This window comes from Grammomys surdaster, unplaced genomic scaffold, assembly GCF_004785775.1.
Source record: "Grammomys surdaster isolate TR1022 unplaced genomic scaffold, NIH_TR_1.0 126546, whole genome shotgun sequence".
Lineage (NCBI taxonomy): Eukaryota > Metazoa > Chordata > Mammalia > Rodentia > Muridae > Grammomys > Grammomys surdaster.
This window is the reverse complement of record NW_021621338.1, coordinates 12,914,635-12,941,322: the sequence shown is the minus strand read 5'-3', so window position 1 is coordinate 12,941,322 and position 26,688 is coordinate 12,914,635. Positions and strand designations below refer to the sequence as shown.

General features: G+C 44.8%; 1 protein-coding gene across 2 annotated transcripts in view; it reads right to left on the bottom strand.

The window, feature by feature from the left end:
• Rarb (retinoic acid receptor beta) overlaps window positions 1–26,688 on the bottom strand; it is a 339,811-nt gene that overhangs the window by 103,407 nt on the left and 209,716 nt on the right. For both annotated transcript variants that reach the window (XM_028760673.1, XM_028760674.1), the window contains exon 2: window positions 4,557–4,705. In XM_028760673.1, coding sequence (XP_028616506.1) covers window positions 4,557–4,705 — 149 coding nt within the window. The remainder of the gene's footprint in view (window positions 1–4,556; window positions 4,706–26,688) is intronic.

Genomic DNA, 26,688 nt, shown 5'->3' with positions numbered 1-26,688 from the left:
TATGATGCACTACCATACATATATAATACACAGTATGTATCTTGGAATTACCTGTGCAATGAAGCTTAATAGATACCAAGTAGTGTTCCATATGCTATCTGCATGGGAATTTGTTATCTCCTAGGTACTATTCCACATGCAGTACACAGGAACTAATTGTGTATGGTGCTTAGAAGATGCTATGTACCTCACCACATACTGCATACATGGGAATTGAGTTCATATTCCCAATAATACTATGATAAAAATTACATATCTCTATGTGATGGCAAGTTTTGATTGTTAGTTTTGATTAAATTAAAAACATCTAGGATAAAGCACAATTCTTGATTGTGTTTTCAGGGGGGATTAGCCAAGGGGAAAGGACCTGCCCAAAAATGTGCCATGTGTTGTGGATCCAGATTCAGTAATAAGGAGAAAGAAGAAAGTCAGTCAATCACTAACTGCACCCTTCTTTGCTTCCTGATCCATTGAGATGTGAACAAGTAGCCTCCTGCCATCACATAAAGATGTGTGGGACCTGCAAATGGTAGACAGATGGATCTTTCCTCCATTAAAGTCTCCCTTTCTCAGATTTTCAATCACAGAGCCTTGAAAAATAATGAATCTATCTCATTTTTTTCTAGGTGCAAAAACAGCAGGGAATGTAACATACATGTTTGCCCATGAATATCAAGCTTCAAGTAGCCTCTCTGGGATTGGATTCCTGGAATCCACAGTGTAGACACCACACTCTCAAAAACCCTAGAATCCACACTGTAGACTCTTAGGAAGCTTAATGATGCAATACATGACTCAAGCCAAAATTGTGCATAATTCATATGTATATAATATATGCTAGGTATGACACAGGAAATCACTATGCATCCTCCATAGCTGGCTTTAAGGTCATGATCCTCCTGCCTCAGCTTCTCAAGGGCTAAAGTCTAGGAACTCATCAGTACATCTGGAGTATCACTGTATTTATAGCATTATTTTATGATTTTGTATTGCTAAACATTTGACTAATCACGCTTTCATGTTTTGTTCTCTTTGTGCCCTGGATAACATGTCCCTCAACTGGAAGTCCCCTAAACGGGACATCCCAGTGGTGTGTCTAGTGGCTTTGTTGCTGTGGTGATGTTGTGTCAACACAGCAGTTACTGACTGTCCTCAGAAGTGAGCCACACCCATTCATTAAGTTCTGACCATCATCATTTGTCTGCTGTGGTGGCTAGCAGTGCCAACCAGTCCCTTGCAAGATAGAGGGCTTTTTCCCAATAATGGTAAGGTCATCATGGTCATGACAAGCAGAAGCTAGAACAGACACTACTTTTATTTACTTATTTGGAAGCAGGGTCTCTAAGTATCTCAAGCTGCCCTTGAACTTGCTATGTAGCCAAGGCTGACTTTGAACTTTTATCCTCCTGTCTCCAGTGCTAGGATGACAGGCAGGTTCCTTCATGCCAAGGTTAGACAGTGCTAGAGGTAGAACCTAGAGCTTTACACATGTTAGGACAGCACTTTCCAAGCTGAGCCACAGCCCCATCATTCCCTGTTACTTCTTGAGAAATGTTCTGGGTTCTATTTGTGAATTCTACTTCAGAGCAGAGGCTCCCACCTGGAATTATGACTCTGTATCTCCAGAATAGCCAGATGAGTCAGGGGCCAATAGTGCCTCTGCCGGTAGTAAAAGTGGTACAGACACATGACTTCACGTAAACCTCTAAACAGAGGAACTTCAAAGAAGTTATGATGAGTCCATCACCTTACTATTAATATAGAGACAGTCTCTATCATTGATATTGTCTATCTGTATCCCAAGGATAGCTATCCCAAGGGTGTGTTAGTGGCTTTGTTGCCATGGTGATGTTGTGTCAACACAGCAGCCACTGGAAGTGAAAGGAAGTGGGCAGTGGGGATGTCATTTGGTAGAATGCTTGTCCAGTACATGTGAAGACCTTGTTTCAACCTCCAGTAACCTCTGGACACACTCACCCACACCCTTCCAAGACACTGCCATACAGTCGGTTTTGTTTTTGTTTCTTGTTTTTTTGGTTTTTTTTTTCGAGACAGGGTTTCTCTGTGTAGCCTTGGCTGTCCTGAAACTCACTCTGTAGACCTGGCTGGCCTCGAACTCAGAAATCCGCCTGCCTCTGCCTCTCAAGTGCTGGGATTAAAGGCGTGCACCACCACTGCCCAGCATACAGTCTGTTTTTACTAATCCACAGGTATAGCAAAGACTATGAAGTATTGTTATAAAAGATACAGATCAGAACTACCTAATTATATATCAGGGTTAATAGATATCTTATTAGACAGAATTAATTAGTAAATTATAATACAATCACAGCAACTATGTTGATCTTATCACCCCAGAAGCTATGTAGTTGTGTAAATTTTGATCATTAAATATAATTAAATAAAAACAGACTAAAATTGTGTATACAATATATCAAATTATTTTATAAATTCAAAATGTATAAATCTACATAAATGTTGAATTTTAATAGATTTTCTCTGGGGAAGAATCATGCTGTTTTCTATTTTCCAGAGAGTAACTGTATGATAGTTTAAATAACCAATAAGATTGTATTTTATACTTAAATATTCCTTTTTGGGGGGTACATTACTGATTTATCTTCTTGGTTTCACTTCTCTGGGTTTCTACTCTATTTTCTAAGCCAGCTCAAATGAAGAGAAAATTTTTTCCCTACCCATGGGGAAAGGTAGCCCATTTCCCACCACCTCCAGCATCCAGTGTTCAACTTCCACAACATGCCAGGAACTCTATGACCTGATTCAGTTCACTGTTCTGATTAAAGAATTTCCCATCCTGAGACTCAGGACCACTTATGTGAGTTTATTAGTCATTTGTGCAGCTGTGGGTTTACTTTCTTATTTTATTTTGCTTTGTTTTTTTCCTAAAGAGGGTCAGAATCTCAAAGTAAAACGGGAGGTCAGAAAATTAGCCAAGCAGGAGCTGATGAGAACAGTCTGTGCTATAGAAACCGTGAAACCGCTTACTCTGCAGGTTGAGCATCTGTCCAGGGAAGACAAGCCTTGTGTTGTCCTTCCCAGCCATCATGCAAGCAGGAAGCTGCCACACCTTCAGATTCCTAAGCTTGAGATAACTGAAAATTGTTTGGAAATCAAGAAGCATGTTTTGATGTTGATTATATGTCACTAAGCACTCACACTGGGAGAAACAGGGAAGAGAATAGGGTCTTTGCTCACACTTACAGGAAACAGAGCCATAGTAAGACTGACCACAAGCCAACGGTCCCCACAACGTATTTATTTCTCGAGATTGCTACTTGGAACTGTTCCCATCGAGGCTGCTCAGACCTACTGAAGCTGGGCTGAGCTACTGGCACGCTACTCTGGACACCTTGCAGGCCCCTTTCTATTCTCTCTTCTGGAACCCTGTCTTTGAAAATAACCTGGATCAGCATGGAACAGAATAGTCTCCCTAGCCAATGTTGACACATCCAGAAACAGACCTGAGCCAACCCATAGCTGACCAGAGACAAATGAAAGGACATGCTTCTCGATTTCCAGACCAAGATCAGGGAAGCTACACTAAGGCCCACAGGACTGTGAGCTGAGTAAAGGACTGTGGTATAAAGACATGAAGGAATCCAACTGTCAATGACATTCTATACAACAGTGCCTGACCAACACATATAGAAACTGCTGGTGCTGATAAGCCCAATGCCACAGCCTCTGTTAGCCTAGCACCTTAACAATGTAAACGAATCACGCAGTTTAGATATAAAACTCTAGATCCAAATGGCCAGATAGAGAGAGCTAGACAGCAGTTCCATATCTGGGGAGGGGCTAGCGCAAGACACCACAGTTCCTCGGAGACATGTCCATGGATAAGTCACATCTGCCTGTGAGTCTCTTTGGGTTTCATCCTTATGATTACATGGCCTCTTTCACTCAGTTATGCCTCTTGGACTTGATAATAGTTGTCTAGCTTGATTCAAAGCAGCCATCTCCTCTCTGACACATGTTCAGCCTCCAGTGCTCTGTGGGCAGAGGCTTTAATCCGGCTCTGCTGAATTTACAATGCATCCACAGTAGCAAGTCTGCACAGGCTGAAAATCAAAGCATAATTCAACGGCCACAGGGCTGAGGAGGGCCAGGAGATAAATCCCAACTTCAACCTTGGCTCAACTGCAAGTTGTTTCAGTGGACTGTCAGTCATATTTAAAAATAAAATAGGACTACAAAGACACCAGATGGCATATCCTGAGAGAACCAGTGCCATGCTGCTTAGGACTCTTTCACAAGGTTCTTAACAAGAAAGAACTTGTGAGAGTATGTGTGTGTGTGGGGGGGGGAGGTTGGGGGGGTGTTTTAAAGGCCCCGTAATGTTTGGCCTCAGTCACTTATTTACAGACATTTCTGTACTTTAAACTAAAGAAATGCAAGCAGATGACAGAGACTGTGAGATGCATCCAAGCTACAACCCCAGCTGGAGGTGATGCTGCAGCTGTCAAACTTGTTTCTGGAGTAGGGGAGGTCACTGCATGAGAGAAAATGAGGAAATGAGGCACAGGGGTACTCACCTTGCACCCCTCACAGGCACTGACGCCATAGTGGTAGCCCGATGACTTGTCCTGACAGACGAAGCAGGGCTTGTACACCCGAGGAGGAGGAAGTGGAGATGGGGGGCTCGGGACAAGCTCCTCAGAGCTGGTACTCTGTGTCTCGATGGCTACAGTAGAGAAGAGAGGGAGAGAAAACAAGAGAAAGCACATTTTCAGTTTCTTTAGGTTTTCCTCAATCAATTCCAAAATCTGTGCTCCAAGCTTAAGCAAGAACCCTAGCGGGACTAAGCCCACAGAAGTCATTGTCCTTCAGCAGTGATGACACTGACCGACTCCTGAAAAAGAAACCTCACATGTATCTAATTTAAAGTTCACAGGCACCATGAGGGCGATGGATACCAAGTTACCCATGAGAAACAGAAATTCAACTCAAGTCTCTCAGGCAGAGCCTTGTCTAAGACCAGAAGGGATCAGGCAGAACTGAAGTCAAAGTCAGCCCTGGGTACAAGCCCAGTGTCTCTCTCCTGTTTCCACCAGCTTTACTTTGCCTGGAGTCTTGTATGTATTGTTTGATGCTCACTTAAACCAAAGTAATGTATTTGTTTGTTTTTTATGACAAAATAAAGAAATGTTGAAGCTTGGCCCTGTGGCTCAATGTGGTTGAGCTTTTGCCATGTGGCCATAATGAACACGAGTGGTAATTTCAGGAAAGTTCTGCACTGATTTGAGCTGGCTCTGGGCCTGCAACACCAAGAACCCTAAGCTTAGGCAGTGTAGCCTCTGGACTGTGGGAGGAAAAGGTGCAGTTTCATAAAGCCCAGTGTGCAGTTCATGTTGGAGATAGTGTAGGTTACAACTAACTTCTAACTTGTGCACATCTGTATTCGGAACATTTGTTTATTTTTCAAAGGAAAGGGAGTTGCTATTATAGGCCCAGCTAGCCCCAAACTCCCAGTTCCTCTGCTGCCACCCTACTGATGGTAATGCCACCATGCCTGGCTTTTTATTCCAGACTAGAAACCACAGGAGCGTTATTTTCATTATCCAACCGCTCAAACGCCACTGAAATATAGAGGTTGGACTAGAGTGTTCTTCCACCAAAGTCAGAATAGGAACTGCCCTTTGTTTACTGCTGGCAAACAGAGCCCATACGATATAAGGATCATAATTGGAAGGAGTCAAATGGTGTTCCAGAATCTTCCACTCTCCAAATTGCTCCACACTACACAAAGTATTCCCAAGACACTCAAGTTTTTAGTTGTTGCACTGCTCAGAACAAGCTGCTGAGATGTTCTCTAGACAAGTTTCTTCTGCAGCCACAGCCAGAGCATCCAGGTTTCTCTACTTGCTGAGCCTGATGCTAACCCAGGCTGTCTTAATGGGGGCGGGGAGTGCTCCACATTGTGCACAGTTGGCTTGGCTGCTGTAGCCCCTTCCTCAGCCTCCCCAAGCCCACACTTGCCACCCTTGTATTGTATCTGCCATCAGCCTATGGAAGCCCTCCAACAGTCAAAGATGAGGTCAGACTCCTTACCATACTTTGACGGGGCTTTCATGACATTCCCTCAGCAAGGTTTACCTCCCATGATTACCTCATTGACTGAGTTCTAAATAATCATTTTCAATTCTTCTTTTGAACAAGACAAGCTCACATAGCAATGTGAGACACCATCTCTACAGTCGAGCATGTAACTGCAGCCATGTAGGGGAGGCCTAGGCTTGCTCTCAGGAGCTAGGGGCATTGCCAGACCCTGTGCCAGACAGGTGAGCAAATAACTAGACTAACCATTTCCCTCACCTACCAAGTCCAAAACCATCAGGTTTGGCTGTTATCCATCTCTCACCTCTCAGAGTAATTGTCATTCTCTCAGAGGTGACTTCTGTAATGAAAGTGTCCTCGCTGTGGGAGTGTTGTTCAGTGGTAGAGCTTGTGCTTAGCGTTTGTGACAGAATAGGATCAATATCCAACACAAAACCAAAGGACAGAAGAAAACTAATAAAAGGCCCCTTCTTATCCCTGGTCATTGGGTGATATTATTTCATCTTATTCTCTATGAAATTTTAACTGTTCCCAAAATTTAGAATTTTTTTTTGTTTATTACTTTATATTTTACAATTGCCCCCCCACACGCTTACAGTCTTGTGAGGCCAGGAACCCTAAATGCTGTACTTCCAGCTGTGTGTCAGAACTGGGTCTTCCTATAGAGCAGATGATCAATAAACACTGGTTGAACTAATTCATGAACTTTTCCCTCCCCCACTTCTTCTCAAACACTAAGTGCTCTTCTAAGTAGTTACATGATAAAATTTGAAATCAAAAGGCACTCTTATACTCATTTGCTTCCTTAAAAAAGTAATTAGCCCTTTGGAATAGAATCAACTATAATTATAGTATTTTCATAATTCACAGGAATCTTCGAGTGAATTCACTGGGGTACTGTGAGTCCTAGTAGATAAATCCATTATGATCTTTATAGGTTAGATCTGAGGACAGAGATGAAGACATCAATCTTGAGTGTCTACTTCTTCTGGCACAGAGAAGCCCTGGCTCTGGGGATTGTGGTCCAGAGGTGCCAAGTGTCCAGCTGACAGGGAGGGACTGGCTTGGGAAGTTGCTGAGACTTGCCAAGATCAAGCCCTAATGGAGAATTCTCAAACTTCTCTGTGTCTCTCCAAAAGCAGACAGAAATTATGGCATCCACAAGAAATGGTACCTGTTGGACTTAATCCATTCATCTTTGTTAAATCGTAAGAAAGTTGAGGCATGAGTGAGCTCCTAGGTACACTCTTCACTGTCTCTTCACGTAGATACCCCTTGTGGTCTTGAGGCTTCCCTGCAAGACTTTTTTTCCATGCACTTAAATGCCTTTGTTTGCTTACTAAAGTGGAATTATACTGAGACTAGGGCACTGTTTAGCTTATGACATCATGACTGTAGTTCCTTGTTAGTATTTTTCCTCCAAAGCATCTCACAGAAACCTTTATGAAGATCTTCACAGATCATTTCGGTGTATTTCCATCCATTTCTTTAGGATAAATTCTCAGAATTGTAACTATTAAGTTTAACACAGATGGTATTTCAAAACACTTTTGTTAGTGTTTAATTCATGCTGATAAAGTGACTTCTAGGAAGGCTGCCCCCACTCGTGTCCCTTGCTCCCAAGCACATCTTCCAGGTTGGATTGGTGTGTGTGCGCTTGTGTTTTTACATCAACAGCTCTGCAGGACCCTCAATAGGAGCACCCTGTTCTTCACATGAATGAGGCATGAGCTTCCATTGAACAGCTACTCTGGCTTGTCTCAGAGAGTAGTAAATAGAGTTCTGTCAGGGCTGGACTCAGTTGTCATAGCCATGCCCTGAATTTCAAAAGCGGATGATGAATTTCTATAAATATGCCATTTGAATACCTATCCTGAAGGGAACCTAGCATTTTATCTTCCCACTGAGGCAACAAAATGGGAAGTGGGCTAACCCCACGCAGTGTGAGACACAGAAGAGTAAGGAGAGGCCTGCAGATGTACAAAATCCTGAAATGTTTTAACATCTTAGAGGCTGAGAAAAGCCTTCTGTGGATAAGCACCATTTATGACAGTGAATAAACTGAGAAGGCTTTTCTGAAACCCCTGCAGGAGTGGAAATCTCCTCCAAGCAAGCAACAGAGTGCTGGACTTGGATTCTCACCAACCACCACGGCCACGGGACTGTTCACCACAGCGCAGAGGACTCTAACACCCTCTTTCTGTGCCCAGTTGCTTGAAGCCAGAAGGACTGCATCATGTGAGGCTAAGTCATATGCTGTGTGAAGTTCCAGATGTGCAGGCATTGTGCAGCAGGGCTTTCTTCCTGGCTATGTAGGAGGCTGAGACAGGAGAGGAAGGTGGTAAGCCGGAGCTGGGCCTGGGCTACAAAATGAGTTCAAAGCCCAATCTAGGAAACTCAATGAGACCCTGCCTCAAAATTAAAAAAAAAAAAATACCATAGACTCTGTTCTAATTAAGTGGTAGGGTATTTTCCTAGCATACATGGAACCATGGGTTGAATCCCCAGTACAAAAAAAAAAGAATGTGTATTTACATAGTCTGTGGTTTTATATTTCCTTTCTGTGACCTATAGTGCTTAAAATGACAGGAAACCAAAGGGGATAAAATGAAATTTTCAGTAGGACCAGAGTTGACTGCAGGCAAACATTCCAAGGCATGCTCTAGAAGGGACACCAGGATGTTGTACCAAGATAGAAGAAGAGGAGGAGTTCAGAACAACTGCTTGGTCTTTAGGAATATAGCACAGATCCACTGTGGCTGAGTTTATCAGAGTTCTTCCTACCTGTCTGCTGACTTGCCTTTCCCCAAATAGGTGAGAATCAGTGGGGGACAGAGGTGGCTCTCCTTCCAGGGACAGGTTTAGTATTTAAGGTGGATTCCCTTTCACTGAACACCTTTGGTGTTTAAGGTGGATACAGATGGCTTAGCCATTGATCTGCTCACCATCACCTTGCTTAAATCAATAATCTATTAGTCCCTTTAAATTAGAGTTGGATTCATCAAATGCCCTTGAGAGGCCTCAAACATTTTCTTCCTTATTCCAGGCAAGCACCATCAGTCTACAGAATGATAAAAATTTTGCTGGAAATCTCTGCCAGCTCAGCAGACAATGCATTCTGTATTAGCTCATTCAGCAATTTCAACAGGCCAAAGAAGCAGCGTGCAGAGTTCCCGTGGGGAAAGAGGCTCGTGCCATTCAATAAAGCAGAGGCACCGCAGCAATCCTGGTGGACCACAGGCTAGAGAGTCAGTCTTGGAGGAACAATTCCCATCTACTGCTTGCCTCCTGCTTTCATCCTTTTTCCCTCCTGACTGACTCTGTGTTATTGGTTACCACCTCTCCAACCTGCAGCATCATCCAACTGCAAATCAGATGGGGAACTGGCTTCTTTGTAGGGGCTGGGAGCCTGGCTGTATCGTGGAGGAATGCCTGAGTCTTCAGTCATGTAGAAGTCATGTCAGCAGCAGAGAGGCCCCTGCTTAGCAATACATGTATCTCAGGGACTGGGGACTTTTGAGAATTCAGATAGAGCCAAACTTGTATTGTATCCCACCACTACTACAGCATTCACAGGCTGGTCCTTGAGGAAAACAGTGATATGTTTGCCTTGCTCTTCTCTCTTTCTCCCTCCTTTCCTTTCCTCCTTCCTTCCTGTGTGTGTGTGTGTGTGTGTGTGTGTTTTGTTTTTATTGTGAGACAGAATCTCATCTGTAGCTCAGGCTAGCCTCAGATTCACCATGCTGCTAAGGCTGGCTTTGAACTCTTGATCCTTCTGTCCCACCCTCCCTCCTTCCCATCAGTGGTCCTCAAAGTATGGCCCATAGAAGCAGCACTTCACAGTTAGGAGAGCTGGTACTGACCTTCAGCTTGTGACTTCTTAGCTAGTCTGTGGTGAAGGGCCATTCTCAACCTCATCTTTCATAAACAGAACAAATGCAATCAAAACCAAAATGAATCTCTACAATAGATAGAGACCAAGGAAAGCAGAGACCATTCCAAAGCACCAACTAGAAAGTAGACAAAATCATACCCTCAAGTTGGTGTAAAAGGGCCAAACTCTGACTGTCAGTTCTGCCCCTCTCTTCCTGGGAATGGCAGCAGGCTACTGAGGTACAGGGACCAGCAGATATCCCACCTGCACACCTAGGCTTCTAGGGAGATCTGTGTCCATTGAGCAGGCACAGAGATCACAACCAGTACCACACACAGCAGCACTCACTGCTGAAACCGTAGGGCTTGTTTTGGTCTCAAAGCAAAGAGGAAAAACCTTAAAACAAAACAAAGCCCAAAACATAGCAGCCGGTTAAGTGGGTATTACACTCAATGGCTGGGGACACCTGGGAAAACAGTATAAATGTCCCTTTGTCAACAAACCTGAGTGTGGCTTAAACATACAAATGTCTCCAACAATAGCTGCTTGACAATTCCTTTCGTGCTTGGCATTTTTCTAAAGGTTAGATTAAGAAACAGATAACACATTTAAGAGCTCAGTAGACTCTTTGGCCTTTGTGAGAGCTAATTTACAGCCCACTAGCCCCTGTTGACAGATTACAGGATCCTATGTTCAGCTTGATTAGAGGCAGACAGGCAGGCAGGCAGGCATCATGAAAGGCCTGCCTCTTTACTAGAACCTTCTGATTAAGACAGTATTTTAATGCAGCCTCTGGGCAGCTGATACTTATGTGGAAAAGGAGCTATAAAGCAAAAGGCATTTCCTGCACAGCCCCTGGGGAATTTGGAGCCCAGCTCTGGGGTATGCGGGTAGGACTCATTGCAGCTAATCAAGAGCAAGAGGCAAGTGCATTTGGTCAAAACATGCAGTTAGATTTGATTTTTGTTGGCACCAGAGAGCTGATCTGGATGGCCCCCTCCCGCCCCCTCCACTTTTCTGAGGATTCTCTGCAGGATCCCAAAGTCCATGGCTCAGCTCACATACATAGGGGAGAAAGTCAAAGGAAACGCCAAAGTTCAACTAAAGTACAAGTAATTAGAACCAGATTCGGCTGTTGCATGTGCGCATGCGCAAGTGAGCGAGCTTGCAGAGCCTTTTTATTAACTTGTCATTTGCAGGCCTGGGGACCCCTGGATGGAGTATGCGGAAAACTCTGCACCATCCATGCCCAGAGAGAAGGCTCATGGGCCTCTCAAAGGGAGGTTTGTAGGTGTGCAGTTCTCCAGGAAGGCAGGCCCCTCAGTAGTGCAGCCCTACAAGGCTTCACAGAGAGGCAGAGCAGCAGCAAAGGGAAACCCCACCCCAGCCTTGGCATCCTCAGTAACCTGCAGGTGACCCCAGCACTGTGTGTGCTTGCCCTGGTCAGCGCTGACCCTAGAGAAGCTGAGGAGGGGTTGTGGGACTCCCTCCTACTCTGACCATGCATGTAACAGGTGCTGGACATAAGGTGAGGGTTGAAACGGCTCCGTGTGAAGACTAATTTCTGAGTTGCTAAAGAAAGCCTTGCTTTTCATAGTACAGTGCCTGGCCCTCATCTGGATGACTTGTTAGGGCACAGAACCCAGCATGCTCCAAGACTGTGGACCATCTGGTAAGTCCTGTGCATATTAATATTTAGATACTCTAACATAAAAATTCCATCCACTCTCCTCACCACCTCTCAATTGATTCCATTTTTCTGGGCCTAAACTGGCTTGGGAGCTCTACCAGCGTCCCACGTTGAGGTGTTTCAAGCCTGAAGATGTATGCTCTGTGAAATTAGCTTGTGATAACCCAGGAACTCAGTTCTCGCTCATGAATTTGGCTGTAGCTTCCACCCTGTGCTGGAAGAAACCTGAAGGAACAGTATCTACTGGGCAGTGGTCTTGCTAACCCATCACCCCTCCCCAAAACCATAGGGAGGGAAGGAGGAGGGGATCTACCCTGTGCTGAAACAGATTCTTCTCTCTTTAATCCACACAATAAATTTCCCAACACTGACATGATTCAAGCTCTGGACCTCAAAGAGTGAAGCTGTGGTTTAGCTTGTGATTCCGCCTGTTTGAGATCACTACCGGTTGGAGACATCATTTGTGGGAATGACTTTTACCATAGTTAATGATGTCATATTTTCACAAGGGACCACAACAACGTGACACCTATATTTCATCTCCATCACACACATCCCACTTCAAGAAACATACATGAAGGGTCCTTTATAAGGTTCTGTATGAGGCTGTTTCCTGGGACATCTTAAGTCGGCTCAGGACAGGGTTCAAATAGACCTTTCCTGAAGAGCACGACAGGTTGACACTTCTGTGTATTAACGATCAGGCTGAAAGTACTGGAGACAGATGGAGCTACATTGAGAGAACACATGCTGGGCGGCCTCAGGAGTCATGTCAGCATGGGACTGATGGGGCCACAGTATTAAGGTCCCTAGAGAGGCTATCCCAATGCCCACATGGTTCCGTTCCACATTCTACTTCTAAATTAGGAGTCTCATAGCCTTTAAGATAGTTATTGACTAACATTGTTTTCATGTGTTCAGATATCCCATGTGCACACACACCTTTATTTGTGCGCTGAAGCCCAGGTTGGCCGCAGCCTTATAAAAAAGTAACAGGAAAGCTAGTGTGGTGGCTCACATCTGGCATTGTAGCACTCTGGAGGCTGAGGTAGACTCTTATGAGTTTGAGGCCAGTCTTTGCGACAGCGAGTTCAGGACAGCTTGGGCTATACAGTAAACTCTTGTCTCAAAAATAAAATAAAAGTTAACCAATAAAAAAAAATAATAATCCCCCCCCAAAAAAAAATCTTCCATGCATAAATTTAAAAATAAAATAAAATAAAATAAAATAAAAGTTAAAAGGAGAAAAATGAAAGTAGTGGGCAGATGACTTTCAAGAGGCAACATTGAAATCCTCCAAGCCATACTCTGCTCAGCGCAATGTTCTGAGGAGGCTCTGACATGAACAACTCAAACAAGAATTTAACCAAAGCTTTTGTCTTAGAAGCAATGCTCTACTTGGTTGCCTATATGTTGACTGGAGGTTTTCTGTGTTATTTCTTATGGGTGTATGCCATATTTACAGCCTACAGTGACTATGACCCTAGTTTAATTCTCACAGTACAGGTTTTCTTGATGGTGTCATGCTTTGTGGTGGAGATGAAGAAGTTCATGGGCTTGGCTCTCGGGTCAACTAGACTTCACCCTCCTCCACCACATATGAACGCAATAACTGTGGAGCTTTCTTTACTTCTCTGAGCTCTAGTGGTTCCTTCCTGAAGATTCAGATATCCTAAAACTCTTACTGGCGGATGGAAAGCAGTATTTGGACCTTGCCTGGCAGCCAGGAAGGGCTCACTGAGTCCTGGGTCCTAATGGACCCTTCCCTTCCTGCAAAGTTTTCTTCTATCTTCTTATTCTAAGGCAGGGATTCTCAATCGGCACCAAGGTTTTCTGTAGGACACTGCAGTATTCTGGGCTGCTGCTTGAGAGTTGGGGGCCAGCACCCTTTGCTATAGGAATAAGGCACAAGTGGGCAGACAACACAGCAAGCCACAGATGACACAAGCTAAGACCAGTGACCACAAGAGGGTACAGGTCTGATGGGGGACTGACAACTGCCTCACCCCTTCCAGTAGGATCTCTACCCGAGCCAGACGATGTTACTGTTTTTTCCACAGTGGCATTGGAGCTGGGCTCCTTCTTTCCCTCCCGCACTGGCTCTCACAGGCCACTCTTCCTGTCTAGTGTCATCTGTGCTTCTTTCCTATAACCAACTTTATGTTCCTGTCAGAACTGTTTTTGATTTCTATACAAAAGGTGAGACTAAAGACAAACCCAGCCAGGGACTCTAGTATCCTTGAAGCAGAGTCATCAGATATGGTATAAGACATCTCATAGAGCCCAGTGAAGGTCTTTCCTCTAAACATAAAATGGCCAAATCCAAATTACAAAAGGTATTGAAATGGGAAAGGCTGGGCAAGGTGAAGAGAGTCTTGGTAGGAAGACACTGGAGAGAGATGCGGAGAATCACGGGTAGTTTTCTTGTAGCTCTGCCAAGTAAGGACAGAGGACATTGGTAGTCACCTTTGCTCTGATGCCTAGTGTCTACTCTGTGGACTGGGGGATGCATGCTTACTGCATCCTGAAGAGTGTTTCTCATTGGATACAGTGAGGAGGCGTGAAACACACAGGAACAGCCCACTGACTCTTGGTTATTGGACTCCTGAGGCAGAGGCTAAGGTCCATGTGTTAGTATGGCTCACAGTCACCACAGCAATGACAAGTGCCTTTGGAGTTTTGCCAAATAACTGCACCAAGCAACAGTAAACAGGTTTCATTGAAGCAGGTGGCATGCTAGTCACCCATGAGCTGTTCTAAGCTTTCTGCATGCGTTAATTCCCAGGGGAAGCCCAGAGAACATTGGCTGTAGGAGGCTATTAGAAGCAATAATTCAGAGGCCCAAGGTGGAGAGGCAGAACAAGCTACCAGCAACGGAGGCCATGGAACAGTGTTAGACATGTCTCTGAACTTCACTGGCCTTGGGTTCAAGAGTGGAAGAGTCAGGGATAAGGAGAAGACAGTTATATGTTTTTAAGACTTCCATGAATGTCCAGACAGACAGACAGACAGACAGAGAAGCAGACATCCTGTTAGCACAAATTGGAAAACTAACAAAACACCAGCAGGAAGACAGGGAGAAGGGGATTGACATGGTTTTACTTTCTGGTTGGGGACCCGAGCAGTTAGCATAGGGCTTCATGGACAAGCCCCTCATACACCAGGCTGTCCCCTCACACCTGCGGAGCCATGGATGAGCCCCTCACACACCAGGCACCATGTGTCCAACATTAACTTGGTGCAGCAAGAAAATCAAGACTGGACAGCCTGTGGCCTCTGCAGCAACTGTAGTCAAGTGGGAGATCCCATTCGGGAGCCGAATATCCCCATTCCCAACAGGATCTGGCAAGGAGATGAGACACAGGACACGGTGACCATCCTTCCCCTGTCTTGAAGTAACTAGTGTAGAGATTATTACTGATTGAGCCTGGTTCAATACAGCAATCTTAGGCGACATTTCTTTCATAACAGTCAAGTTTTTACAGAGTCATCAGCTTACCCTACAACCTGGTCGCATTTTCTGGCTCTCTCCCTTTCCTAGCAGGATTCCATTATGAGAGAAAACGGTCTTCAAGGTATCTTCATTTTACCTCTTTTTTAAAAAAGACCATGAAGGAAAGCCTCAAAAATGTTCCAACTGTGGGCTCCCCAAGATTGAAGGATTTCTTGAATATCCTAAAAACTGGCCCATTTTTACAGATAGGTGGCTTGTCTGAGGGTTGGGGTTGAGAGTAAACCCTGGGGGCCGGCGTTCCTGGATTCAAAGCCCATGTGTATTATTACTAGCTGTGTGACTTTGGAGAAGTTCCTTAGCTTCCCAGCCTTACTTTCTACCGCTGTAAAATAATAGCATTGCCATCACTGAATCGTTGAGAAGATTAAAACGTACATCATCGTAAAGCACTTGGCATAGGGCCTGAACAGAGCAGAGTGTTGCCACTCAGGCGACTGACACTGGGGCAGGGGATGTCAATGTTCTTCCCGTTTTTAGTTTCCTCCTGGCTGCTGCTGTCCTATCATGATTGGTTAACCTTCTCCTCCACTTTCCCTTCCCACAACAATTTCCTCTCCTAACAGAACTGAGAGAGTCTTTGGAAGAACATTAAATGGAACAAGCCATGTTCCCTCGTTTCTCACAGAATGATCCTGTCTTTCTAAGCCCGTGGACATCTGTCCAAAGCTCTGTGATTCTACTCTCTCCTATGGTTCACCCTGGCAGGTCTCCATTTCAGGCTGTCAAGTACCCCTAGTCCATACCTATAATCCTTGCACTCCGGGTAGGGTGCTGAGGCAGGAGGACTGCTGTTAGCATAAAGCCACCTCAGGCTAATATGTGGTTCCCTGTCTATAAAAACAATCAATCAAACAGACAAACAAACAAATTAATGGACTATTTAATTTAGGTGAACAAAGCAGCATGGGCAAGCATGACTAGCCAGTGTCACAGCTGGGCCAAACGCGTTATTAGGGAGACGGCCTACACAGATAGACACCTCGAAGATAGCAGACAGCCAGCTAGAGCCAAGCAGGGGAGGATGTGACGGACCCACACTGTGCACACGGGAGCAGCACTAGGCCACACAGCAACTTTGTTGCCTTGCTCTTGCAAGATGTGGGTGGACAGTTAGGAGACAATCAGGAGAGTATGATAACTCTAGCCTGCATTCGACTGATCTGGTCTGCCTAGGATGATACTGCTCTGTACTGGTAGATGTTAGAGCTATGTTCTCACTTCCCTGCCCTATATGCTTTCTGATGACAAGGGTGTTGGACAGGAAGTACTGTAATTCATACAAGGAAAGTCACAGCCTAGAGGCTCTGTGTCTCATAGATGGAAACTGGTTTGCCGTAGGACCCGCCTTCTCATATCCCCACATGTAAATCTTGTACTGATAAGGCACATCCTGATAGCTGTTTTGGGGGGCTCTGCATGGTTTTATAGGGATTTGTTTGTTCGTTTGAGACAGGGTTCCAGGAACCACAGAACTCAAGGTGATTCTTTTGTCTCAGCCTCGCAAAAACGGTGATTAAGGCATGATCCACCATGTCCAGCTTGATTTTTAAGTTTTAAAGCAAAGTTGTACGTAACAAATGACACAGAATAAACATTTCAGGACCTGTGGACTTCACAGCTTCTCTCCAAGCAGCTGGGCTCTGCTGCCCAGGAAGTGTGCAGCCATGCGCAAAACGTGACTGATAGGCGTGGCCTGGCCACAGCCCAGATTAATCTAATCTGATGACCTGTACATAAGATAAAAGAAACTCCTCTTACTAACAGCACCCCTGCCCCATGTGGTAGGATAAAATTAATGAATTCTCTCACTCCCAGGAGAGAGAGAGAGAGAGAGAGAGAGAGAGAGAGAGAGAGAGAGAGACAGAGAGACAGAGAGAGACAGAGAGAGATGGAGAGAGCATAACAGCCATATATCACTTAAACTGGGATATGTTTTGAAAGCATGGTCACTACAATGTGTTGTAAGGGGCTGGTATTACTTTACAAAGCTCAGCTCGTGGATATACTTTTATTAGTCAGAGGGGTCAACATGTTCACCATAAATACATTTTTGAACTCCTTCCTGCATCTTCTGTCTACTGGATTATTTTTCATGTCCTGTTTCCTGGCCTACAGCCAGGCAGAATGTGGGAGTTTTAATGCCTTTAATCCATTATATGGACTTTTTAAAGGTCCATAAGGCAAAAATAAAATGCACTTTCATGGTCAAATATGCAATAAACCTGATATGTCCTTTAATATTTCATATCCCACCTTCCATGCTGGCTGTGGCTGTTTCCCAATTTCAGTGTACAGAATGATACTATATAGGCAAGCTTATTGCTAATTTCTCATTTGATTGTGTAGAGAACTCTTGACAATTGATAAACAATGCATTTCTCTGGGCACTTTGAGGAGATTATTGCTCCCCAATATTCTAAAGATCTGAAATCACTATCCACTTACATATCTACTGCTTTTCCCCCAGTATGCAGCAAAGTGACAAACTAGTCACGCTGAGGTGTGTGTGTGTGTGTGTGTGTGTGTGTGTGTGTGTTTTGCTTCTTAGACGGAGCCTCACTGTGTAGCCAAAGCTGGTCTTGAACTTGCAGCAATCCTCCCACCTGTGCCTACTGAGTATTGAGAGTATGGGACTGTGCTTCTGCACTGGGCATGGTCAAGTTGATTTTTATCAGGTCATTGTTTTGAAAAGGTGGCAGGATTTCTGCAAGCGTCATACGGACACAAGCCTTGTAATACCATTTCTTCATTGGACTGCCTTCCTAGTTCCCAAATTGCTTACATAACTGCCCAGCACACTGAGTGAGCTTCCTGTGAATGCTACCTGCCCATCACCTGTGCATTCTCTCCAGGGATGCATATGTCTGCTTATGGGACTGCTGTATTCTATTCGCTCCCATGGGGGAGTGAATTGTCCTCTCCACAGTGGACACTGCAATTCACAATCATCGCAGAGGATCTGAGGTAATGGTCGGTAAGGCTCACTTGATACCCACTAGAGAAGGGCTTAGATCACTGGCTTGTTACCTTGTGTGAAACATCTGTTTCTTATGAGCCAGTTAAACGTGCACACATCTGTAAATAATAAGCCCGTGTGTGCACATAATTTAATGAACTAGGACATAGAGGGATCTGAAGAGGAGGGTACAGCAATTAGAGCAACTGCCCATTTTGTTAAAGATGTATTGGGATTTTTTGTTTTCGTCCTTTCACTTGGGAGCACTTGCTCTGTGGGTTCTGAGGTCTCCAGCCTTCCCTGCCTGCCCTCCTCACACAATCACTGGGGATATGTCTTATGGCCAGCAGAGTTCCGTATGTGCCCTCCCACGGTGAAAATTCCCTCCGTCCTTGCTTCTCCTCAGTACTGTAAGTCAGCTCTGCTCCCCTCTTGCCCACAAACACTCATTATAAGACGCAGGAGCAGCAGTGCCTTCCTTCTCAATCCATTGCTTCCTCTAAGTAGCAGCTCACAACGAGACTCCCAAAGGCTATAATCTTGGCCACTGTCTCAGTTTAGCAAAGACCAATCACAACGAAGACACCAAGACAGGAAGTAAACTTGGGTCAACTTTCTCCTAATTTGTCTTTTAGCTTTATTTCTATTTCCTCTCTTCACACTTTCTAGAGATGGGTGAAAGAGGAGGAGGTGGAAAATGGTACTATCTTAGAGAACAGGAAGGGCCATTAGAAAATCTACGCTGTCACCATGTTCCCCAAGTCAGAAGAAACAGCCTCTGTTTTTTGAACATTAGCAGATACCCATAAGGGCTTGTTGGGGCAGCCAGCAGGAACTGTACCAGCTTTGCAGCCACTTTGACGTCACTTCTGTTTTGAATAACCAGCAATATCTAAACAACCCAAGAGCAGAGACCACCGGAGGTTCTGCAGCTCCAACTCATTTCCACTGAACTACACCCAGCATATTTCTGAGCAGCTATCAAGTACCAGATCCTAAGTTACAAACAAGGGTGTATTCAGGACAAAACACCTATAGAAGAGAGTGCCTGGAACTTTGCACAAATAGGTGCTTCCATAGAGCCCAGCTCACTCTCTGCTTCCTTGAAGTTTGTTGAGAAGTCCAAACTGATAGTTGAAGTAGTTTGAAGAAGTTGGAATAGTGTGTCCACTGCAAACCCAGGACAGGTATGGACACATTGTTTGCTCCCATGATCCAAGTGTCAGAGGAATCTGCAGGGGAAGCCACTAGGTCCTCTGGACTGTTGGGGGTGGGGGGAAGCCTTGCCAGGCTCAGAGAATAGTTTCTCTCAGAGGGAAAAGCAATTCAACATTTGACTGAGCTCCCAGCCCTGCAACTCTGTTTACATTCTCCTGTGGTCTGTTTGCCATCTACTTAAAAAGATAATTAGAGCTTGCTAATAGCTGGAGAGAAGCAAAGACTGAAGGCGGGGCTGAAGGGGAAAGGGAGGCAAGCAGAAAAAATAAGGGCTGAGGCAGACAGAGCTGTGCGGCCTCACCAGGCCACACGGCTCTTGAAAGTTAAATTCATTCTGATAAAACATCATCTATGTGTGACTCTCATCAACTGGATCCAACGGATGTTCTCTTATATTGTTTCTATCATACGGAATATCCTACTGAAGGGCATTGGTATGAGATGTATAAAAGAAAGTGGATCTAAACATCTCCATGGCTCCATGGCGTACAGTTCACTGAGTGCTCAGAGGGGGCCAAGAATGATACCCGGCCTGATGAGACAGAGACAGTGTCTGACCTCAGAGATCTCCTAGTGCAGAAACATGCACACACCCATGCATGCACACACCCATGCATGCACACACAGATGCACGCACACTTATGTACTCACATGCATACACAAATGCTCAAGGCCACACACCTGTACACACAAAAGGAAGCAAACAGACACAGGAAACACCTGAGAGGAGAGATGGCAGTTGCATCTGCTTGTTCACTGAAAATACTTGCAACGTTTTCACCCTTAATTTTTCACAGTAAGACCCCAGGACCATGGTTTGTTTAATGAAAAGTGCATGCTGTGCCTGTTGGTTTTTGTCAACTTGACACAAACTGGAGTCACCAGGGAAGAAGGAACCCCAATTGAGGAATTGCCTCTATTTTAATTGGCCTGTGGGCAGGTCTGTGGAGCATTTCCCCAGTAAATGATTGATGTGAAAGGGCCCAGCCCACTGTGGGCAGTGTCATCTCTAGTCACAAGGCCGTGGCCTGTATAAGTAGCTGAACAAGCCAGTATTCTATGTTTTCTGCCTCTGCTCCTGCTTGGGTTCCTGCCCTGACTTCCATCTGTGGTAGGTGGTGCTCAGAATGTGTAAGCCAAATAAACCCTTTCCACTCCAAGTTGCTTTCAGTCAGTGTTTACCACAGCAGCAGAGACACAAACTAGGATGGACACATGTCCCAGAGCCTCTTCCTTAAGTCTTTGATTGAGACTTTGACCTTGAGCTTGTATAGCAAGCACCACAGATCAGTTTCCCAGATGAAGAAGTGAGGCAGCTCGGAGGTCAAGCTCCCAGAACACAGATGGAGAAGTGAGCTCCTGAGGCTGCGGTGACATACCGGGCCATGAGGCCATCCACTATCACATGGGAAACACCCACGTGACCTCCAACAGAGTGTGTTTGAACTGTATCTGAAGTCACTGAATTGAGAACAGTAAATGAACAGCCAATAAAAATCATTATGACTATTGTAATTTTGACCAAAAAAAAAAAATGATGGTTAACTAAGTTTGGGATCCTCTATACTCGACAGGCACTTCAGGCAGGTAGCAGATATCAAAGGCCATTCAGTTTCACTGTCCCATGAAGATTTCTTCCACTTCCTCTTCCCTCTCTCATCTACTCCACTCTCCCTCCTTTTCCATTGCCTCCCTTTCCTTCCTTTCCTCTCCTCCCTTTCCTCTCTTGCCCTTTTTTTTTCTTTTTAGAAGTGGAAGATGCTACTTAAGGCAGCATCTCACACGACTCACTCAAACACTTACAGACTAGAGTGGCATGAACAGCTGCATCTCCCACTGCTTAGTCCTCAAGAACCTCAGTGACTGCCGTGCAGCCGCAGGAGCCTTGGCAGTGACTGGGAGCCCAGCCCACCATCAACAGGATGCAAGAACAAAGAGGCTGAAGTGGAACGGTTCCTCACAGTTTTGGCAGTTTCCTTCACGGGCTAGGCGGCCATCGTTTATGTTAGAGAAAATAATGTAATTGGAGGAAATCATGTGAGCCACAGTTCTGTGGTGTTCCAGGCTTCCCACCTCGTCCCTAACACTCCTGGGGGCCTTTCTTGACATTATTAAGACATAAAACATTTTGAGGGAACTGTCCACTCAGTAGACAGAGATGACAGTCTCATGGCAGAGGCTAAAGACCTGCAAAGCGAAAGCTGTGTGAAAGAACGCATCAGCTTGATGGGATTGTCACCCAGGCTCACAGTTTGCTGTGTGACCTCAGTCATACCACTTACCTACTCTGAACTTCCAAGTTTCTCATCTATTAAATGTAGATAACAATATAGTCTGTGGAGGATTAACTGAATCTACATACCGTCAACAATACAGAATTCTGTTAAATATATAAGGATCCAAAAAGGAGAACTCACTGAAAGTTATGGATTGTACATCAGAGTTCAGTACTTCCTTCCTGTTGTGCAGCACACATGCTACAATGTTGTGCAGACTAAATATCACTGGACATTCTTGCTACCCATCACTGAGGGGCAGATTTACTGACTCTGGTCCATCCCTGTTACTGGTTAGTCATCAGAAGAGTGTAGGAAACCCAAGGCCCCTCTGAGTCTTTAAGAGATACTTCGGCTTGCCCTCCTTGGAAAGCTGGCTCTTGGGTTATGAGAAGCCTCCCTATCACAGCCCCTGTCTGTTCTTCCAGGCAACAGCACCAGCCCAGCTCTCTACCAGTATATGCACACAAGCCCTTGGAGGGAGCTTTCCTGATTCTGGATGCTGTCTCAGCTGATCCCACATTGAGTTTAGAGGAAGGAGTGACCAGCTAAGTTCATCCACAGGATGGTTTGATAACAACATGTTGGGACATTTAGTTTTAGGATGGTGTGTTACACAGCAGTAAGTCACAGGAGCAGTGATAAACAGTGGGACATTTCCAAGAGTCTAAGTAAACTCAACTCCATCCCCAAGGGACACAATTACTCCCTAGATGCTCCAGAAATATCAAAGGAGTGAGGCTGGAAGATGTTCATTACTTTATCATTCAGGATAGACTTCGTCTTCTTTTTTCAAGTATAATCATGGGCCTCTACTGTGATAAGAATGGATAAGCCACTTTCCCACAGCTGTGTGTCTCAGGGACTCCACCATCGATCTTAGGCTCAAAGTCCCAGGGACATGCTTATGTAGTAAGGTGTGTGTCACAGACACACCCTAGTTTCTTCTAAGTTTGGAGGGAACAGAGAGACAGTGGCTTAAGGTTCTTGATATCCTCAGAGATCATATCAAGGCACTGAACACATGACAGACACCCAAGAGCTGAATGGAACTCTGCAGCATCTAACACATGGAGAAAGGATGCAGGTACCACCGTGGCTAAGGGGACCACGTTAACTTTACAAAGGACAAGGCTTACTTGTCACTCTCAGTAATGTGTGCAAATCTGGAATTTTGGTAAATGGCTGCCCCTGAATCAGGAGCAGAGAGCTGTTCAACCAGTATTGTCATCTAGGTGAGAAGCGACAGGCAGCGGCGAATCGATAAAGTAAAAATGAGTCACAAAAGCAGCGTCTGCTGTTCACCAGCATGTACCTGCCAGAGGCAGCGCACCAAACTCAGTGAAGAAAACACAACCAGAGACGTCTGCACGTTCCCAAGAAGAGAATCTTATTTTACACGCTTGCCCGTCCTTCCACAGATCCTGCATAGCAGACATTATTGTCCCCATTTCGTAGCTGCAGAAATCGGCCACACATCAAACCGAGCTATTTCTGACCTCAGAGCATCGGACAGATGTGAAGAACAGAGGTAGAGAGATGTAAGGAAGCCTGGGAGCCAGAGCCAGCCCTGAAGTGCAGGGGGAAGAGTTCTCACACCCTCTGCCTGATGAGGGGAATCCTACCACTCAGAGGCTCACATGCAGATCAGCACAGCCTCCGAGCAGTGGAGGGACCCCAGCTCCTCTGCATGCTCCTACTTGCCAATCCAGACTTCTTCCCGTCTCCAGTTCCTATTGTTTCCTCTGATAAGCAGGGCCCCAGTGAACAATTAAAGCTTTCAATAAATAATCTCTAAGCACATTCATTTGATTGACTGTTATTTGATACAGCCGTTAGTTTCAATGGGGCAGTTAATATTGACCACATAAAGTACTCCAGACAAACATGAAACAGCTCCAGAACTCCATGCATTATTACCCTTTATCTGCCAGTCATCTGGGCTACTTGTAATGGTCATGGAATTTAAAAATCAATAATAACAATTAGTGTTCTGTACACCAAAACAGATGAATCATGTGAAATGGGTTTTCATATAAAAATCAAAGAGAAAACAAGCCTGGAACACAGAGGAGGCTCTTTGAATTCCCAGCGCCTCTTTGGCAAGGTACCTTCCTTGGAGCCTTCTGGTCAGGTAGCTAGACTCAAAGGGGAGTGTTCACTGACAAATGTGACTACACGCTCAGGAACAGAATCTCGAAGCACAAGACGAACATGATCAAAGGAACGCTAACAAACACTAAAATTAATGGAACCGGTAATTTTCTTCCTCAGAGATGTGTAGCTAGCTACCTTTCAGTTTGTAGGCATTGATGGCGATTCTTTTGCTGAGAAACGGCAACATCAGTATTTTAGCTTCATGTACCGCCACTACAACGTATAGATAATTAAAATTTAAAGCAACGGGGAAAAGTCTCATCTCTAATCTGTAGCCAGCATACTACAGGAAGTCATCCATTCCAAAGACTTGGTTTTCATCAATTATTTGTTACTTATCTGGTGTAAGTATAAGAAGGACTAATTAAAATGTATGCCTTTTTATATAGCTTCTTGTCATTAAAGCCAATGAAAGCATTCTGAGGACCATAATAAAATAATTACATGTGCCTTTAAGAATTCCCTTCACAGTACATGATGGTACTGAGCAAAATGAAAACATCGGGAACTATATTTTGACGCCTCCACTTCCATTTTAGCTAATTATCCCCACAAGCTTTGCAATAGATCAGACCCTAAAAAAATCATTTGAAGCTGAAAAGACCTTCAGACTGTCATCAGCCTTTTCATAATTATGGACTTTGATGACATAACAAAGGCTGTAGCTGTGGCAACCTTTAATATTTTTGAGAACAGGAAGTTATTATATTGCTTCTTCATCTGTTCTGGAAATGGGAAGAAAATTGGGAAAAATGAGATCCAATTCTCCTTTCCCCAGTTAATTGCTGCACTTTAGTCTTTCCTTCAGTATTTTGAATTTGGTAAAGTTTTAATTTGTGGAAAAACAGTAGTTAACAGAGTAGCATAAACCACTATTTTTGTTGTTTGGTTTCATCTTTAGAAAGGGGCTTACATAGCTCAGTCAAGTGGATTAGTCCTGAATTTCTGATTCTTCATCTTCATCTCTAAAGCACCTAAATTACAGAAGCGTGCCACTAAGGTCATCAGAGAAACAAGCTCACCCCTCACACCCCGAGACCAGGTCAATTTAGGAGAATAAGTCCAGATTACATTTTACAAAGCTGTGACCTTTAAAGACAAGTGTGAGCTTAGAGAACAGGATGAAGCCTTTCATTTGAACATTCTCCACCTCTCAAGGCAGATATTTGGAAAGCGAATAACCCGAGTTTCAAGTGAAAGAAAATGGACAGGGCAGGAGACGGACTTTGGGTCTGCCAGGGAAGGAACAGGTCATGTGATGCAGAGCAGGGCGGAGACTTTGGGCTGAAGAAGCTGAAAGGGGGCTGCAGAGATTGGCCCTAAAGAGGAGGAGCCGGCAGGGTTTGTGGGCAGTTGGTATCCCACTGATCCCCAGACTTTCTTAGAAGGCAAGAACCCTGCTGCTGGGAGCTGAGGAAGGGACACCCACTACAGATCTGTAAAATTGTGTCTCAGAAGACATTTATTAAAATCCCCGTTTCCCATCAAATTATTTTTGGTATTCCTGTGGCTTGTCAGGGCCATGATTACTCACCCTGCCTCTTTTCAATCAGGTATTTCTTTGTCCCCTCTCTGGGTGGGTTCTCTCCTTTTGAGGCCCTGAAGGCCTGAGGAAACCCTCAGCAGGCAGGGTCACTGGTCTGATGTCACGTCCTGTAATCCTGGCCTTTTTCTGTGCAATCCCGAGTTCTACCCAACTCACCCCTTTGCAGCCCAGCACCTAATGAGGCTGGAGAGCAAGCAGATCCACAGTCCCACGCCTGCCTGAACCCCAAGACAAGCAGAAAGCCCCAGATGTCACTGCTCCTGCTCTTGGTAGTCAGAACTTTTTTTTTTTTTTTTTTTGGTTTTTCTAGACAGGGTTTCTCTGTACAGCCCTGGCTGTCCTGGAATTCACTCTGTAGACCAGGCTGGCCTTGAACTCAGAAATCCGCCTGCCTCTGCCTCCCAAGTGCTGGGATTACTTGCAACCCTTTCGTTTAAAGAGGCTGGAGCAGAATGGAATGTAGATCTCAAGTATCTTCTTTGTTTTCTTTCATTAGTGTTTGAGACAAGGTCTCACTATATGACCTTGGCTGGACTGCAGCTCACTATGTAGATCACGCAGGCCTTGAACTCAGAGGTCTGCCTGCTCGTAGCTCCCAAGGGCTAGGATTAAAGGCATGAACTACCATGCTCAGAAGATTTTAAAGTTAAAGCAGGAAGCCAGGCATGAAAAGAGGATTCAGGGCAGCAGACTGCCTGATGGGGGTCACAGGATCTCCGGGTGGGGTAGGGGTGGGCAGGTTATCACACTTCCTGCTTAACCAGAGGTACTTAGACCAAGCCACTTTCAGACAAGATCCTGATCTATTTAAAACCTGAGGTGACCATCTTCCTTCCTCCAACACCTCAAACCTCAACTTTTTAAAGGCCAGGGAAGGGTTCTTTCAGATGCCTTTGTAACCATTCAGATGAATTCCATGCCCCTCCCCCACCCCATCTCAGCTCATACTGAAGCCCAGCCTAGCTGAGCCTATCAATCTTGCAAGGCCAGCCTTCTATTTACAGATCTACAATTGGCTATGAAAGGAATCTCTGCTTGGAAGAATGACCCAGAAGCACAAGATGATCCCCAGTCATAATGGAAAAATTAAGTTGTGAGCTCTCCAGTTATATTGACCATGGAATCACAAGGCTTTCTGTGCCATCCTGTAGGTTCAAGGGGCAACCTAGAAGATGTCGTAATGGTGAAATATCTGGCATATTTCAGTGACTGATGTGGGAACTGCGGCAGAACATTTGCAATGGAGGTTTTCTAGAAACTCGGAGATAGATAATTGCCGTAACCAGCCTTTGAAAGGCAACATTCGACATCAATATCTTGGGAAAGGTTTCCAGCCAACGTTTTTCTGATTAACCTTCATCAAAAACTCCCATATCCGA